General features: G+C 34.9%; 1 protein-coding gene across 7 annotated transcripts in view; it reads right to left on the bottom strand.

The window, feature by feature from the left end:
- Positions 1 to 19,168, bottom strand: part of cno (adherens junction formation factor afadin) — a 552,013-nt gene that overhangs the window by 115,270 nt on the left and 417,575 nt on the right. For 6 of the 7 annotated variants that reach the window (XR_011333387.1, XM_069832773.1, XM_069832778.1 and 3 more), the window contains 3 exons: positions 12,071 to 12,336; positions 5,759 to 5,880; positions 814 to 1,053 (listed from right to left, as the gene is read on the bottom strand). Coding sequence is in view for 6 of the 7 variants with exons in the window: in XM_069832773.1 (XP_069688874.1) it covers positions 814 to 1,053; positions 5,759 to 5,880; positions 12,071 to 12,336 (628 nt within the window). In the remaining variant the exon portion in view is untranslated. The remainder of the gene's footprint in view (positions 1 to 813; positions 1,054 to 5,758; positions 5,881 to 12,070; positions 12,337 to 19,168) is intronic. The other variant, XM_069832776.1, reaches the window with a different exon arrangement.

Below are 19,168 nucleotides of genomic sequence, written 5' to 3'. Positions count from 1 at the left end.
TGTGTGTTGAGATGTTTTTGTAGAGTGTTATTTATTCTGCATGCGATGTTGTAATTTAATTTCTTGAATGAGGTTGCAATTTTGTGTGTGTTTATGTTTTCATATGTTGTGTTCTTGTACTTGTGTTGTATTCTCATGTTTTTTGTGATTATGTTTTGTCTTATGTATTATGTTGTCTTGTGCTATGTATTTGATTGTGTTTATCTCTTTGTTGTAATCCTGTTGGTTCATTGGTATGTTAAGTACTCTGTGTACCATTGTTCGGAATGCAGCTTGTTTGTGTTGTGTTGGGTGGTTGGATGTGTTGTGTATGTGTGTTGTTGTTGGTTTTCTGTATACTCTGAATGTGTGTTTGTTGTCTACTTTTGTTATTGTGATGTCTAGAAAAATTATGGATTTGTTGTTTTCAATTTCTAATGTGTAGTGTAACTTTGAGTGTATTTTGTTTATGTCTTGATGTAGGTTTTGGATCTGTCTTTTGTTTCCTTCGTATAGTATTAGTATGTCATCTACGTATCTGTCCCAATATATGATGTGTGCATGTTTGTTGTTGTCTTTGTTTAGTATGTATGTCTGTTCTATATGGTGTAAGAAGTACTACTCCTAATACAAATGGCAGCAAAAACTGGGCCCTCAGGAGAACAGTTAAAAAAGAAGATAGCAGGAAATGTATATTAAAGTCGACATGCAAAGGAATCACACATTCCTGGAATGTTATTCTTTTGGTACGCACATAACAATAAACAATACATTAGACATACAATTTGTTCACCTTTTACCTTTACACTCAGAACCCTCTGTGTCTCTACCCACCTGTTTCCATCCCTGCTACTGCCAACTGATCTCTGAGACCGAGTTTCCTCCTTATTGCCAAGACTGGACGTCGACACTGTCTCCACGTTACCATCTACATCGAACGTCGTTTCGTAATTCTGGGATGTGCCGTTTGAACCGTTATTGTTATTGTTGTTGCTGCCAATATTACTGCTATTGTTGTTGTGTCCAGGCGTTGAAGCTCCACCATGACTAACAGAGTCCTCTCTTGACGATTGTCTGAACCATACATCAATTATAACACAATGGGATGCAAACACAACACACACAAAGCAAAATTATATGAAAACCATGCATCATTCCTGCATGAACACTTCCACCATGATGTAAGTTGTGCAAAAATTAATGCTCTACTAGTCTGCAGCAGGGAAGTGCAGGAGCTGGGCTGCAATGCTACCAACCTTCATGATGGCAGTGTTGAGTATTTAATATTTATACAGGAACGCCTACCTTTTAAATAAAAATGCAATATGTTAACATTTTTTGGAGAATGACAGTCAGTACCAGAAGGGGATTAACGGTTTAGGTACAGCTTACAGCAGTAAAATTGTGAAAATATTCAACTTTTTTTTTTCCTCCATTACCGTTTCTTGTACAATAATGAAAATTATCAGATTACCAGGAAACAATTGGCATTCATACAGTCCTCTCTGTAGATTGAAAACTCAAAAAAGTTTCATATCCATGGTTCAAGAATTAAAACAGAAAATCAATATCCCGAATTTAAAAGAAAACTTAGAAATTAAACCAAACGCTTTAACTCTATTAAATACCGTAAAGTGGGGTGACTTTGAACGCTGAGGTGACTTTGAACAGTAATTTATCTCCTTTCTAAATTAAATGCTGTACCCAATTGCGAAAAAAACTGTTTAAGTTGTCAATAAATTAGTTCAGTTTTTTCGCAATAGGGTACAGCATTTAGTTTAGAAGGCCGCTAAATTACTGTTCAAAGTCACCTCGGCGTTCAAAGTCACCCCACTTTATGGTATAGACTATAATCTAAATTTAACAGAAGAAATACTGAAATCAGAAGTAAACACTGAAATACTCAAAAAATTGTCTTTAGAGACAATTAATATTAGGTACCCTCCACAAAACTGGCTTCAATTATACACCGATGGATCCTTGATCTCCAGAGCACAAGGTGCCGGTGCAGATGTTACGTGCTGTCTCTTCTCACTTTATAGATCTCTTGGATATGGAACAACAAGTTTTGATGGTGAAATCATTGCAATAAGGGAAAGTCTCTTGAATCTTGTATGCCACATCAATAAATTTAGAAATGCAGTTATATTGTCAGACTTCAAAGCAGCTATTCTATCAATAGTCTCTAAACACACACCTTCATCTCAAACAGCAGAAATAATTAAAATGCTCTCTCAATTAAAATCACTCAATAAAAGAATTGTACTCCAATGGATACCATCCCATTGTGGAATCCTGGGAAATGAGAATGCGAATGCTTTAGCAAAGAAGGGCAGCACTGCTACTTACAGACCTGTTACTAAATCTACGTATTACTCTGTGAAAAGATTTATTAAATCTACATACTTAGACTTCAACAAACAAAATTTGATAACACAATCCCAAGGGAAAAAATGGAACTCTCTGCATCAAAATCCACAGTTAATTCCCGAGTTACCACGAAAATCGTCTGTAGTTGCATTTAGATTGGCAACAGGCCATGATTGATTGGCCAAACACCTGCATAGAATTGGAATATATCAGTCCCCTAACTGTCCATTGTGCAACTCAAACCAAGAAATGGATTCGAAACACTTCAAAATCTGTGCTTCAGTGGCTGGTCATGATAATACTTTGAAAAATATTGGAGTGCAAGAGGTCAAATGACTTTATTGTCGAACGCCTGGCATTAGAAAACAACAACAACATAATGAAAATTAGTAATGTGTAAAACACTGTCCTTCTGCTATATGAAAAAAATATATTTTTACGATTTAAAAAAAATTATTTACATTTTTTTTTATCCTCCTTCAAAATTCAGTTCACTGTGCAGTGATGAAGCGTTTCCCACATAACTGAAAAAATATCCAACATTCTGTGATTACATTTTTGTGTGCATTTATGCATGTCATATCTACAATATGATACAATATCACTTCTCTACCTTTGATAGATTGTCTGATAAAAAATAAATTCATTTCTAAAATGGTCAAATATCAGTATTTTCTTCTAACACAAAAAAAAAGTATCATTTATTAAGGAATGTAGTTGAAAGAACATGATATTGTAAACATCAGTTTCAGCAATAAAATAAAAGAGACAGAACATGAAAAAGTTCACAAGTTTTGAGTTATGAAGGCAACGCTTCATCACTGCACAGTGAACTGAATTTTGGGAAAAAAAAAATGTAAACAATGTTTTTAAACGTAAAAATATTTTTTTCACATAGCAGAAGGACAGTATTTTACGCATACCAATTTTCATTACTGTACAAGATACAGTAACGGAGGAAAAAAATGTTGACTATTTCCAAAAATGTTACTGCTGTAAGCTGTACCTAACCCCTTAAAGGAACAAGTCATCAGACCTATTAAATTCACAAGACTGTTTCAGATCTTTTGAAATTCAATGATCCTTTTCTTTTTATGTATTAAAATTAGATGTAATAGAAGGTCCTGTAAAACACGAGTGACTGGTTCATAGATTTAGAATACTGTTTTACACTTCTTGTAATATAATAATCACATTTTCAAAGTTTTTGTGAAGTATCTTCCTTTTCAAAACATTCAAATAACTCTTGTTTTAAAAAGAAACTGTTACTGTTCATTCAGTTACAATACTTCCTCGTATCTTTTGCAATAAAATGACTTGACTTAAGCATTCTTAAGTATTTTTTATTAACTTTTTCTGACAAAATATAATTACTTTTTTTTTTTTTTTTTGTAAAAACAAAACACGGCCTCTGTTTTACTATGTCTTTTGTAATTTATTTATTTCTGTCAAAATATATTGAGAAAAGAAAAAACAATGTTTTTGTAAAAGGATGATTTGTTGAATCCAGATGTTTTTTTTTTTCCTAATTACAGTGAAACCTCGGTAAGATGCTCTTCAAGGAACCGCATAAAATTAGCATATTAAACGGGACTGTGTATTAGCAAGAGTGGGTCATTTTTGAATTTTTTAAATTTTAACACAAAGGTATAAATCAGCATAAACATTCATTTGGGGCCCAAACCTATGCAAACAACTTCTTTAACCTGCGCATATTCTGCAGTTAATTCTCATTTAACAAATTTATGGGTCGAATTATGGCTTTCTTCTGATAACTTCTGATAAGGCAAAGTTCTTCAAAACATACAAAAGAAACCTAATGATTTACAAATGTTCCGCAACATTCCCAGACACATACAAACTTTCTTAGCAAGAGCCAGGACAGGCCATATTATCACTCAGAAGTATCTTTACTTCTTTAATCTTGTTGACTCTAGTAGTTGTTGCTGGTGCAACAATAACGAAGAAGATTTGGAACATATCCTCTTAAACTGCCCTGTCACAAACATCCATACAACTAATCTAAAATCTGCAATTCCTGTAACCTTTTGCAATTCTCTCCAATATATACTGAATACACCTCATCTTTGGAATGTGGCTGCTGAAATGTACAACCAGCATCGTGCTTTTTACCCATCATTTGTAAGAAGAGGAAATTCATAGTGAAACATAGTGGAACACGTGTTGTCAGCAAATAGCTGGATACACTACAAAGATAGATTCATTGAAGAAATGTAAGGATTTTTCAGTATTGTTCTAAGTGTTGAAGAAGGGATTCCAAATGATTTCGCCAACTGTTTCTAATTCATAATGGTGTTTTCATCATGTTTACGAAGAATCTGTAATTTCTCCGATATCAATAAAGCTTTCCATTTCATTCCTTTATTCATGTTGACACTAACAAGTCACTTCACACTTGTAAAGTGTCAAGTCTTCATTGACAATGCAATTTAAAACTGCCAGCAAGAAGGACAGGCTTTGAATACAGTAGTCTTGCAGGTACTCATGGGTCGCATTCCATTCTATTGTATTCACCAAACAAAGACTCCAACAAATCCTTGAATATGCAGGGTGCTAGCGGTAAATGTAGAAGTCCAAGAAAATTTTCTCTGTATCCTTTAAAGTATAATACTTTAGAATTTTCAGCAGATGAAAGAGTGTAATAAATGGGATGATGAACATATTAAGCAGTGGATTTTACATGGTTTTATATAGGGATGTGTATGGACCAGACGAAAAGAGCATATAATGTGGGATAGCATAACAAACGGGCGTGTATTATCGGGGTTTCACTGTATTAACAAACATATGAATAAAAATATATTCAGATAAAACATTTTTAGACATTACATATTAGTCCACTCAATTCTGAAGACTTTCTCAGATCTTTTGTAGTTCAATTTTTTGTCAAACAACATTCTGATAAAAATTACTGTTTTTAAGACACAATTACTGGTTTACCAAATTCAGAGAATCGTTCTGAAAAATCCATATTATAACAACCTTTTAATATAAGAATGTACTGAGATAAAAAACTTTCTTTGTAAAAGAAACACTACACATGACTGCTATATATCTTTTGTAAATAATTGATCTTCAATGTCAAAATAAGTTCGAATCAGACATTTTTTGTACAAATAAAAGTAACTCTATACTTTAATTCGGAATTGTACTTAACATCTTTTGTAACTTTAGAAATTAACTGAAAATAATACAGCACATTTTCTTACAAATTAATTCTATTATATTAGTAAAGGGAAATTATTATGTTAAGTCTTTTGTGTTACTCTTTTTTCCTGTTCATAATATGAAGGCATATTAGGCAACACTGCATGATTACGAAAGCATAACATTTGTAACATGCATGAAACATGCAACTTGTGCAGTGTGCGAAATTCACTACAAATACCTGTCGTATGTGAAGTCCAGAGTCTGCCTTGCTGAATCATGTCGTTGCCGCGATTTGTCGTCTGGAGAAGGATCGATAAACCTGAAGTTGTGTATCCGGCCAAACTTAACAATTGCACCATTCTAGAAACAAAGAACGTGTCACTCAGTAATATATGCATATGCAAATGAGAATTAAACCTCAAACACATGTTATTATTTTGCAATTCATTTTTGTGTTCGATAAGTCTAGTAATATAATGAAAAATATGTAAGTTCAGTCATAAGACTTATCTCTTTGCAAATATTTATTTGCTATGAAGGTATAAAATATATAAACGTTTTTGCCTTATTGGGCATCATCAGATATAGTAAAATACGTGATCTGGAACTTGAGTAAATTGACAAATGAACAATATAATATACATTACAAATGTATCTTCATGAGTTTTATGTATGGAGTTATAAGTAAAGTTTGTTAGAACGAATTTCAATACAATGTGAGCTTAAAGGAATCGAAAAATAGTTGCGTATGCATATAACTCATGTTACAAGTATATATACATGGTAAATGATAAGTGGTTAAATTATGCAGGTAACAGTGATGTTAAAAACTTTAATTAAAATATGATTATAAATAAAAGTAACAAGATGTCATGGATTTAAAATTTACGAAGAATAAAATGTTTTAAAATTACTATATGATCAATTATTATTAATACAATGTTGCAATTAATAAATCTTGTGCTTTATGTTGTCAATTGATCATTATCGAAAATTATATGCTTGTGGAATTTGCTGTGTGACGTGGTATGTATACGTCTGGATTTACATATGATATTCTATCTGGATTAATGCGTGCAATAAATGGTGATCATGGGTGGTTTGCTATGTGTAGACATAGGTAGTTAACGAGAGCTATATATGTAGATAATTTGTGTGTGTATGCCTCTATTTGTAGAAGTGCGTTGCTTGGTGGTTTGATGCGTACATGTTATTATGGTTGACTGGTTTCCAATCATGCGGACTTTACTACAAAGTCAGTGGTTCTTCTCAAGTGGAATCATTTGACATCCATTTGTGAATCTCGTATATGTACCGAGAATTCCTATGCAGACCGGTCCCAAATAGTAATGTTCCATTGGCGTAATGACCGTAGTGAGCACCTGGCCCGAGGAAGTACACAGTAATAGTTAGAGTGGGACCCGTCTGCATAGGGCAGTACGGAATTTTTATATACCCTTCCTTTAAAATAACCCCACAGGAAGAACTCTGGAGACGTCAAATCGGGGGAACATGGGGGCCATAATTCTTGAGAAATTATACGCTCGCCAAGAAACTCGCGCAAAAACTGCATGGTTTCATTAAATGTGTGACATGTGGCACTGTCCTGCAACAATCACGTTCAACATTGTCGAGAAGCGCATAAGCTGTGTAATGATGTCTATGTATACAACATTGTTCACACTAGTTTAAAATAAAATGGGGCCCACTACACGACGACGTGAAATGGCACACCACACTCCAATTTTTTGAGAGTGTAAGGGGGTTTCATGGAACACATGTGGATTTTCGGTGGACCAAATTCGAGAGTTTCGACTGTTCACGTAGCCATTAAGCTGAAACCATACCATCTGTGAAAACATACGGTCAAGCTCTGCAATTCCGTGGTTACCACAACCATGTAAAGTACACTATGCGCTTTTGTTTATCCGGCTCCTTCAATTCCTGAACACTGCGCACATGATAAGTTTCATCACTCTCTGAGCATTTCCATATGAAATCTGAGAGAGAGCTGAGAGTCTCCGCAAGCTTTCTGAAGGCGAACACTCCATCACATTTCTCACCTCAGCCAGTTTAGCAGGAGTTAAAATGGCTGGTCTCCCGGTTCTCTTCTTATCTGCAACTGATTCACATTCCCTATAATGGCCGATTAATCTCGTTATGGTCGAATTGTTGGGCACTGCCACATCCGGATAATTCCTACGAAATTCGTCTACAACACGTGCATAAGAACGACTGCAAAAATAATGTTCAACAATGAAAACTCGTTGCTCTTGGGAAAACGACATGTTTGCCGAGCAATAAAGAAAGGACTGCTGCAAGCGTCAGTGTATACACACACATCACAATGACGTCTAGGTTTGTTGCTGTTAACACCCATGATGCTATCTAGCGGTAGCTGATAGCTAGGGACCGGATTGTAATGTAATATGAAGGTGAGTCATTCCAAGTCAAATCGCACAGCAATAAAACACGACCTTCTCGGAAATGGTCTAATTTTTTTTCATGAATTCCAGACATTAAATAAGGAGACCCGTATTTTTTTATTTTCACAATTATTAATTATTTGTGTAGTTATGAATATTTGAAGTTACGCAAATTATGCCCGCACTGTTACATAAACTCGCTTGGAACTCTGATCTACATACATAATTGAGATTTGCGGTTTGGCGCATTTGAAAGACAAAATACAACACTTTTTATTACTTTAGGCCTATCACAAATAAATTTAAAATTTGGCCTATTTTTTTAATCGTTTCTTTTTCAAAGCAAAATTACTATATTAAATAGCCAAGTTAAAAATCTGAAAAAAATATAGACTTGTTCGCTGATGTATTATCTGTAAACTACTGCATTTATAAATATGGGATCGGCACCCATACATTTGTAACAATTTATTTTCCGGAGGCATGCGATGCCCAGCTAATGAACTGCTTGCAGCCATAGACTAGAAGGCTGCTCGTGGAAATTCCCCGTTGCATCTGATGTCACCATACTAATCATCAAATGATTAATACCTTAAGGAACAGTAAATATCTTATCTAAAATTATTTTATTATTGTCAGCTCAGCTGAGGGGGAAGCCCTTCACAGTTTATACTGTAATATAGCCAAGTGTTTGATGATAGCAAGGCTGGGTAAGGCAGTCAACTTTGTGGCAGTAAACAGATGGCAGGAGAGAAAAATAATCAGTTTGGGTTTGAATTTCGCGCAGTGACGTGACTTATATACAACATGAGTGATGGTAAAGATCGCGTAATATATAACACGTGTTTAAATCCATTTACCTTCCTAATCATGCTTTTAAAAAGAAAAGTACACTAAGACACGTAAGTCGCGACTTATTGATAAAGCTCAATTTAAAGGAGTCTTTGAGTGTGCAAATATGTGATTTGTTCCGTAAAAATCAATCAATTTCCGCATAGGTCAGGTGAAATTATATGTGAAGCCGGTAGTTCTTGTGATATTAATAAACATGAATCAAATGAAAGTGCGGACAGAAAAAGTGATTATCCCAGTACTTCTTCTAGCAGTTCTATGGATACAGTGCTAGAAATCAGTAATATTGAGGAATTAAACAAGAGTTTGATGTCAATAGAATCCCCTATCAAGAAAAGAAAGATACAACAAAACGATACCCCCGTGAAAAGTTTCAAAAGTAAAAGGCTTCCTAGCTGTTAAGTTTTTCATGTAGAAGATGCATCATCATCCTTTCAAAAGTCAGCCATATTTTATTTTTGACGGAATGCAAAGAAAGGTACAACCTGAAAATTACATAGTTATTGCAGACTTTTCTGAAAATTATTCATTTGTAATACAAGATTCAATATAAGGTGTGCATTGGAACATATGCCAAGCCACAATACAATACAATTTTAATTTTACTTCCTACTTTATTTTATTTTATATTCTCGTATAGGCCTATTAATATTATATCTGAACTGCGACCGAACACGAGCGCTGCTCATTCGGTCTCAAATTTTGTTAATACTACTGCATCTCCTTTTTTATATTGATTGTATTATTTTATTTCTATTTCTCTTGTTTGTAATTATATTCTTTATTCTGTATAAATAAATAAATGAATGAATGACTGAATCCTTTCGTAGTATATTTCAAAGGAGATACAGAAATTCGTTACAAAAGTAATGTCATCTCAGAAACCATGAAACATGACACCGACTTGCCACGAGAGTTAGCCTATACAAGATCCTATAACAACACAAAAAAAAAAAAAAAAAAAAAAAAAAAAAAAAAAACTGTTTGATTAGTCACAAAAAACATTTCTAACGTGTCATTTATATTTTGTCCATTCAATAAGCACAAAAACCACACTGAAAATTTGCAGGCCAGATACCATAATCTAAAACCAATAACTGGTACATTAAAATTATATTCTTTCATTCCGTTGTCAAAAACTGAAGATTTAGTAAAACAATTTTCTTTCAAGAAAGAAGGTAGGCGAATGAAAATTTAAAGTGTGAATGGAAAGAAACATTTGAAAAGCATAATGTACAATTATTTGAAGATATCATAATAAGTAAATTAGCAGTGTTTCCTCGAGTAACTTGATCTGTACTAGGTGTAATGTTGCAACGTTCAGTCAATTATCCAGCGCCGATAAACCTCTTAGCGCGCTTTAACGCTTCCCGTCCACTGCTGCTGCGCCAACCGCTACACATTCTGTCATAAGTAATTAAATTTCTATTAAACTATTGGAGATCCCATTCTGATTTTTTCTGGAATTATTAACAATACTTCAGTGCACCTAGTAGGCATTTTTTTTAGATTTTTAATAGGGCTATTTCACATTGATGTACATGTTTTAAAAATTGAATTATAAAAAATATTTGAAATAATTACATTAAAATTAGTTAGTAAATATTTAATAAAAGACAGTACTTTAAGCTTTCAAATGCATTAAAAAAAAATTTAACATCAATATCGTCAGAAATATGACGCTTTAAATATTACATTGTGCGACATTTTTAACGAATTTTAACATGTAATATTTTAAAAACATGGGGACTTAGGAGGAAATAAAAATACACTTGTTGGTTTATGAGATCCATAGAGTTGGTAAAAAAAATATAAACGCAATCAGAAATATGAAGGTCAAAATTTGTATAATTTTGTGCGATTTGACGTGGAATGACTCAGGTGTGAAACATGTACATATTTATGTAAGAAAAATAAGCTGAATATGTATCAAAATATGTAAAATCATGAAAATATTTAATATCAATATCTGGCAGGTATAGGATAGGTAAGACTCTCCAGTTGTGATTTCATAGAGCAACCGACTTTTTTTTACTGCACACTTGACACATTACTATTTTTCCATCTGTAGTGAAAGCTTCGTCCATTGCAAACCATGATTTTATTTTTGTCGTTAGGGTTGAAGATACAGGGGCCAGTTCAGTTAGTCAAAAGCAGGAGATAAACTCACTTGCACTGTACTGTATAGACACTGTAAGTACTAAAACTAGAGAAATGAGTGAAATGAATGACACAACAGTACTGCAAGCACTGTTTCGCTTTACTGGATTAGGAGAAAATAAGAGGAAATGTGGGACACATGCATTTTAGCTGCTCCCTGTAAGAAACAGAGTACTACTAAAATCTCAAACTATAGGCATTTAAAAAACTGTTGTTTGAAAAGGGTAGGATTATTCCAGCCGAGAACCTTACTTTCTAATTGCTCGGAAAATCCCATATCCGTATAGATCTGCTAAATTTAAAGTAAAAAGGTCAAGGTATAACCTGAAAAGCTATTTATCTTAATCTTTCAACATCTTTCCAGTTCGTTCCTTCACTCCAGCTTCTTTTCAAAAGTCGGCTGCTTTATTGGGGCTCATGTCAGGCTTGACACGGGTTTTCCCTGTAAGGATTAGGAAGAGGGTGGGTAAGGTTGCAAATTGCATGGGAACGGCTTGTTAAGACGTGTGCAGAACAATTATAGTTCGAAACAAATCTGTGTAATTATTTCAAATTGTAAACTTCCCCAGTAGAATTTTTTCCCCCTTTTAGAGAAGTAAAAATGAATAAAACCACTAAATACGTAGATTTATGTAATACCAAGCCATAATATGTAATGTGGGGTAAATATGTAAAAATATGTACCGTACTATCAAATTTTAATATATGAATGGTAATTACAAGATTCACGAAGATTTGTTATTTATATACGGTTAGGTTGAAAGGAATATAATACATAATTACATAAAAATCCAGTCCCTACTGATAGCACTTTCCAACTGCACTACTCAATATACAGTAGACACTATAACTTTAATATGCGCGACTTTTGGAGCGCTCTGTAGAAACCAGTCGACGCTATATACCGCAAGCGTCAACAGAATTTCGCGTCGGATCGGTAGCTCTTGGAAACAGCCGCTTCAGATGTGTAGCAGCACGCTACCGCTCATAGGAATGGCTATCTCTGTGACTTGTATACATACTAGCATAGCAATAGGAGGGGGATGAAACACGGAATGTAAACAGGACTTCAAAACGTGACGGCATTAATGGAATATATTGGTTTCACTTACTTGAAGTATAGTGGTCTCGTAGATTCGTTGTCCATTCACGTAAGTTTCCGCATTCCCGCTACACGGTGTGACAGTAACAATCCCCTCAGTGTGCGCAATCACACAATGCCTCGGCTGCACGTTCGGTCCGAAGAGCTGCAGGGACTGTGACTGGTGGCCGTGTTGTTGTGACCCGGCTGTGTTGATCGGCCTCTCACTGCCCACTTCTGTCACGTTCGGTTGGAGGCGGTGACGTTTTGGTGTTCCAGTTACAATGTCTGAACCATCTGGAAACATGCACACATGGATTTTTATAAGTTCAGACTGTCCTGCAATGTCTGAACCATCTGGAAACATACACACATGGATTTTTATAAATTCAGATTGTCCTACAATGTCTGAACCATCTGGAAACAAACACACATGGATTTGTATAAGTTCAGACTGTCCTACAATGTCTGAACCATCTGGAAACAAACACACATGGATTTTTATAAATTCAGACTGTCCTACAATGTCTGAACCATCTGAAAACATACACACATGGATTTTTATAAATTCAGATTGTCCTACAATGTCTGAACCATCTGGAAACAAACACACATGGATTTTTATAAGTTCAGACTGTCCTGCTATGTCTGAACCATCTGGAAACAAACACACATGGATTTTTATAAGTTCAGACTGTCCTGCTATGTCTGAACCATCTGGAAACATACACACATGGATTTTTATAAATTCAGATTGTCCTACAATGTCTGAACCATCTGGAAACAAACACACATGGATTTGTATAAGTTCAGACTGTCCTACAATGTCTGAACCATCTGGAAACAAACACACATGGATTTTTATAAATTCAGACTGTCCTACAATGTCTGAACCATCTGGAAACATACACACATGGATTTTTATAAGTTCAGACTGTCCTACAATGTCTGAATCATCTGGAAACAAACACACATGGATTTTTATAAGTTCAGACTGTCCTACAATGTCTGAATCATCTGGAAACATACACACATGGATTTTTATAAATTCAGATTGTCCTACAATGTCTGAACCATCTGGAAACAAACACACATGGATTTGTATAAGTTCAGACTGTCCTACAATGTCTGAACCATCTGGAAACAAACACACATGGATTTTTATAAATTCAGACTGTCCTACAATGTCTGAACCATCTGAAAACATACACACATGGATTTTTTTAAGTTCAGACTGTCCTGCAATGTCTGAACCATCTGGAAACATACACACATGGATTTTTATAAATTCAGACTGTCCTACAATGTCTGAACCATCTGGAAACATACACACATGGATTTTTATAAGTTCAGACTGTCCTACAATGTCTGAACCATCTGAAAACATACACACATGGATTTTTTTAAGTTCAGACTGTCCTGCAATGTCTGAACCATCTGGAAACATACACACATGGATTTTTATAAATTCAGACTGTCCTACAATGTCTGAACCATCTGGAAACATACACACATGGATTTTTATAAGTTCAGACTGTCCTACAATGTCTGAACCATCTGAAAACATACACACATGGATTTTTTTAAGTTCAGACTGTCCTGCAATGTCTGAACCATCTGGAAACATACACACATGGATTTTTATAAATTCAGACTGTCCTACAATGCCTGAATCATCTGGAAACATACACACATGGATTTTTATAAGTTCAGACTGTCCTGCAATGTCTGAACCATCTGGAAACATACACACATGGATTTGTATAAGTTCAGACTGTCCTACAATGTCTGAACCATCTGGAAACAAACATACGTGGATTTTTATAAATTCAGATTGTCCTACAATGTCTGAACCATCTGGAAACAAACACACATGGATTTGTATAAGTTCAGACTGTCCTACAATGTCTGAACCATCTGGAAACAAACACACATGGATTTTTATAAATTCAGACTGTCCTACAATGTCTGAACCATCTGGAAACATACACACATGGATTTTTATAAGTTCAGACTGTCCTACAATGTCTGAACCATCTGAAAACATACACACATGGATTTTTTTAAGTTCAGACTGTCCTGCAATGTCTGAACCATCTGGAAACATACACACATGGATTTTTATAAATTCAGACTGTCCTACAATGCCTGAATCATCTGGAAACATACACACATGGATTTTTATAAGTTCAGACTGTCCTGCAATGTCTGAACCATCTGGAAACATACACACATGGATTTGTATAAGTTCAAACTGTCCTACAATGTCTGAACCATCTGGAAACAAACATACGTGGATTTTTATAAATTCAGATTGTCCTACAATGCCTGAATCATCTGGAAACATACACACATGGATTTGTATAAGTTCAAACTGTCCTACAATGTCTGAACCATCTGGAAACAAACATACGTGGATTTTTATAAATTCAGATTGTCCTACAATGTCTGAACCATCTGGAAACATACACACATGGATTTGTATAAATTAAGACTGTCCTACAATGTCTGAACCATCTGGAAACATACACACATGGATTTTTATAAATTCAGACTGTCCTACAATGTCTGAACCATCTGGAAACATACACACATGGATTTTTATAAATTCAGACTGTCCTGCAATGTCTGAACCATCTGGAAACATACACACATGGATTTTTATAAATTCAGACTGTCCTACAATGTCTGAACCATCTGGAAACATACACACATGGATTTTTATAAGTTCAGACTGTCCTACAATGTCTGAATCATCTGGAAACATGCACACATGGATTTTTATAAGTTCAGACTGTCCTACAATGTCTGAACCATCTGGAAACAAACACACATGGATTTTTATAAGTTCAGACTGTCCTATAACGTCTGAACCATCTGGAAACATACAGATGGATTTTTATAAGTTCAGACTGTCCTACAACGTCTGAATCATCTGGAAACAAACACACATGGATTTTTATAAGTTCAGACTGTCCTACAATGTCTGAATCATCTGGAAACATGCACACATGGATTTTTATAAGTTCAGACTGTCCTACAATGTCTGAACCATCTGGAAACAAACACACATGGATTTTTATAAGTTCAGACTGTCCTATAACGTCTGAACCATCTGGAAACATACAGATGGATTTTTATAAGTTCAGACTGTCCTACAATGTCTGAATCATCTGGAAACAAACACACATGGATTTTCATAAGTTCAGACTGTCCTACAAGTCTGAACCATCTGGAAACAAACACACATGGATTTTTATAAGTTCAGACTGTCCTACAATGTCTGAACCATCTGAAAATAGACACATATGGATTTTTTTATAAATTCAGACTGTCCTACAACGTCTGAACCATCTGGAAACATACATATATATGGATTATTATAAGTTCAGACCGTCTATACCCAATGTAATGGACTTCAACCATCTTCATAACTATGGTTATTAGAGGAGAAAAATTCGCTCCGGCTCCGGGATCGAACCCGGGTCCTTGGTTCTACGTATCAAGCGCTCTAACCACTGAGCTACGCCGAAGTTCAATCCACAGTACCGGAACGAATTCCTCTCCTCTAGTGTTTTCTTTTTCCCTTTGTGGCCTGACTCCATGTTCGACAAAATATGTTGACATATACAAGGAGCGCACTCAATTGAGTGACTTGGTAACCGGGATTCCACAGTAATATGAACTGCTGAGCAAAGAATCTACATAAAGATTAATTTTTGGTTCTACAGAAAATATCTGTTATGGTAACAATGATTAGAGGAGAAAAATTCGCTCCGGCGCCGAGAATCGAACCCGGGTCCTTGGTTCTATGTATCAAGCGCTCTAACCACTGAGCTATGCCGAAGTTCAATCCACAATCTCCTTGTTGTACAATATGTAGGCTTGTGTGAGAAGGGCAGTTGAACCACTGATTCTACAATGTATATGTATCTGCTGCATAATAAATACCTTACTTTTTGAACTACATAAAAGGGTTATTCTATTCAACTTCTGTATCACTGACCATTATGCATAGCGTCCTATTTATGGGACGGTCCTTAATTTTTATCCCAGAAAGTAAGTAAAGTTAAAACTGATATGAAAGCATTCTTAAGTCACCAACTAGCAAACTTTAATTCAGAAACGCATTTTTGAAGTCATTAATAACTGTATGCAGTTACGGGTTAATGCAATTTATAAGTCCTATTGTTATGTTTAATAAAATCATTACTTATCCTATTATTTCTTTATTAAATACAAGCTGCAATCAATATATTTCCGAACTGCACTTGTATTTATTGTTCCGTTAAACATAAATGTCCGCGTCACTGAAGATCATTGCTTCCATGCCTGTTTAATGAGACTGTAAAACAGAGTTAGATTGTCTTTAAAAACTGAGCTTCCACACGTGATTTTGTACGAACGTGTCAAGTGTCGAGGACCTATTGCAATTTTTCCTGGAATCTCTCCATATACGCCTTACGGTTAGTCTTCTTCTCTACCTTTCAAGTGATGCCTTTAGTATAGATTCCAGGCGTTTCCCTGGTTCTGTATAAATTCTGGAATCTCTCCATATACGCCTTCTTCTCTACCTTTCAAGTGATGCCTTTAGTATAGATTCCAGGCGTTTCCCTGGTTCTGTATAAATTCTGGAATCTCTCCATATACGCCTTCTTCTCTACCTTTCAAGTGATGCCTTTAGTATAGATTCCAGGCGTTTCCCTGGTTCTGTATAAATTCTATGTGTTGTCTAGATTCAGTGCAGTCCCGAAACTTCTTCACTGCCCTTTGTATAATACATGTGTACCTTATATCTGTACAAGTATTTATAGTACAATTACCGTGTTTCATCTGAATGATCCGTTGCTAAGCGAGTTACGTCAGAATAGTTTGACGCAACTCAAAGGACGTCAGATGTTAAAATGTTCGTAACGTACTGTATTATTTATTGACACTGGTATAAGCAAACCACATTAAAACTAATTCGTCGCTATGGCAACGCAATGCGTACAGTAAAACAATATAACTTCTTCTGTAAAGAGAAAGTATCCGGATTTTTAAGATACAGTAAGGGCCGAATTCATAGTCAATAGGAAACACTTAAGCAGTTGCTTATAATAATTTCCAATTCATAAATCCCGCTGAAGTGAACACTTATTCAAATAAGGTAGTTTGTCAGTTTACTCAAGTGTTTCCTCATATGCATTGTAATCAGCTGATTCGGTATACAATAGATGATGATTATGATTTAATTTAAATTATTGAGTTCTGTAATTAAAATGAAAATGAGTTTCGGCAAGCAAAAGATATATCAGAAATATGGAAAACCCTTTAGAGATGTATAATGATCAACAATTTAAGAGGAGATACCATTTCGACAAGAACACTGTTGTGAATATTCTGGTGTCTCTCATTTCAATTCACAATACAACCATGAGGCTTACCGATTTCGCCACTGCTGAAAGTACTAGTTGCTTTGAGATTTTATGAATCAGCAGCATTTCAGGTAGATCTAAGTGGCATTTTTTTTTTTTCGAAAAATATTCACGTCCCAACAAAGTGTTATTTGCATTTTTGTTTGTATTCTACCCAAGAAATAAGCTGTTAAAATTTGCGTAATTATATCACTTCCACTTTGTTTAGCATAAAAATAACTGAAAAATAAATTAAAATGATTTACTTACAGGAATATTTCCGGAGTTTTCATTAAACTCAACTGCAATTTTGTTTCATGTCAATTTCTCCTTTTGGAGAGAACAATTATCTTTTTTTTTTTTTTTTTTTTTTTTTGTTACTTTCGACGATATCTTCAAATTTCATAACTAGTTGTCTTAGCTCACTTCTTTCTTTTCTGTAAAATGCTTTCTGGACATCTTGTATAATTTTTAGCTCTATAATATTTACTTCTGTACTTGTGTATGACAATAATGCCGATTTAACAATTTGAAGGCGCTGGAAAACAATTGAATGTAGGAAAGCGCTCACGTCTAGCCATGTTGCCATTTCTTTCGATGTCAAGGGAATGCTCAGGGCATATGAATGAGTAGCGTCTCTGCAATACGATCTGAAATAAGTGCTAAGGAAATGCTCATTACTTAAGTGTTTCCTCATTTTATAAGTGACGACTATGAATTCGACCCTAAAAATTAGTGATGGAAAGAGCAATTTAAATCAACTTTTCCTTTTGGAAAGCCCTATATTTAAAGAATGCTTTAGAAATTTGAGAATATTTCGGGGAAAAAACAAAGCTAGTATTTTATGTACCTACGTAATATTCTACAGAATGAGATTTTGCCGATACATGTCAAAAAATAATGTAGCTAACGTTAAATTAGTTGTGGCATATTCGGTCCATGCATGATCATCTCTCGTAAGACTGAAACCCAAATAAGTAGCAATCGGAATATACATTCCACGAAGTAGAGGATCGCATAAATATCCCTCAAAATGTAGCAACATTGGTCTTACACAGGCCGCGGAGTTCATAAATAAATTAGCTGTGTGTTTGTGTAGGGGATACCTTGTAATGCTTTTAGCAATATTGGATCAATAAAGGAGATTCTATGAACGAATTGCTTTCTTTCAGCTTCGAGACCTACCTAATATACCCAACTGTCGCCTCCTTCAATCATGAACGTTGCGAAAACCGTATACGAGTAGTTTGAAATACAGACAATTTATTTTAAAGATGATAAAATAATATAACGAACAACTTAATAATGCAGATTTGACTCTTTTCTTCATAGCATTAAATAAAATTTATTTTTTTGTTACGTTTATTTATACATGCTTTAACATCTATGGCCATATCGCGTAGAACAGTGAAGGAGTGTGAACAGCAGTTGAATATACCGAGAACGATTCTTTTTTTTTTCTTCTTGTTGCTAACTCTATAGTACCCATGGTTGTGCTGGCAGATGGAGTTACTTGTCAACAATGTGACGCTGAAACGTGTGTTCAGGTTACTGCCCAGCGACAGTCCTGATGTATTTTATGTTTTTTGATAATTGGCTAATTAATATTAACCGGCACACTCACAATCACACTCACATTCACACAAAGAGAACGATTCTTACGGGATAAATAATCCTCTCTTTCAACAAGATGGTCGCTGGTCGATTGACTTCAAGATTTGGGGACATCACTT

Source organism: Periplaneta americana, chromosome 8, assembly GCF_040183065.1.
Source record: "Periplaneta americana isolate PAMFEO1 chromosome 8, P.americana_PAMFEO1_priV1, whole genome shotgun sequence".
Taxonomy (NCBI): domain Eukaryota; kingdom Metazoa; phylum Arthropoda; class Insecta; order Blattodea; family Blattidae; genus Periplaneta; species Periplaneta americana.
The sequence above is the reverse complement of the archived record's forward strand: the minus strand, read 5'-3'. Positions and strand labels throughout refer to the sequence as shown.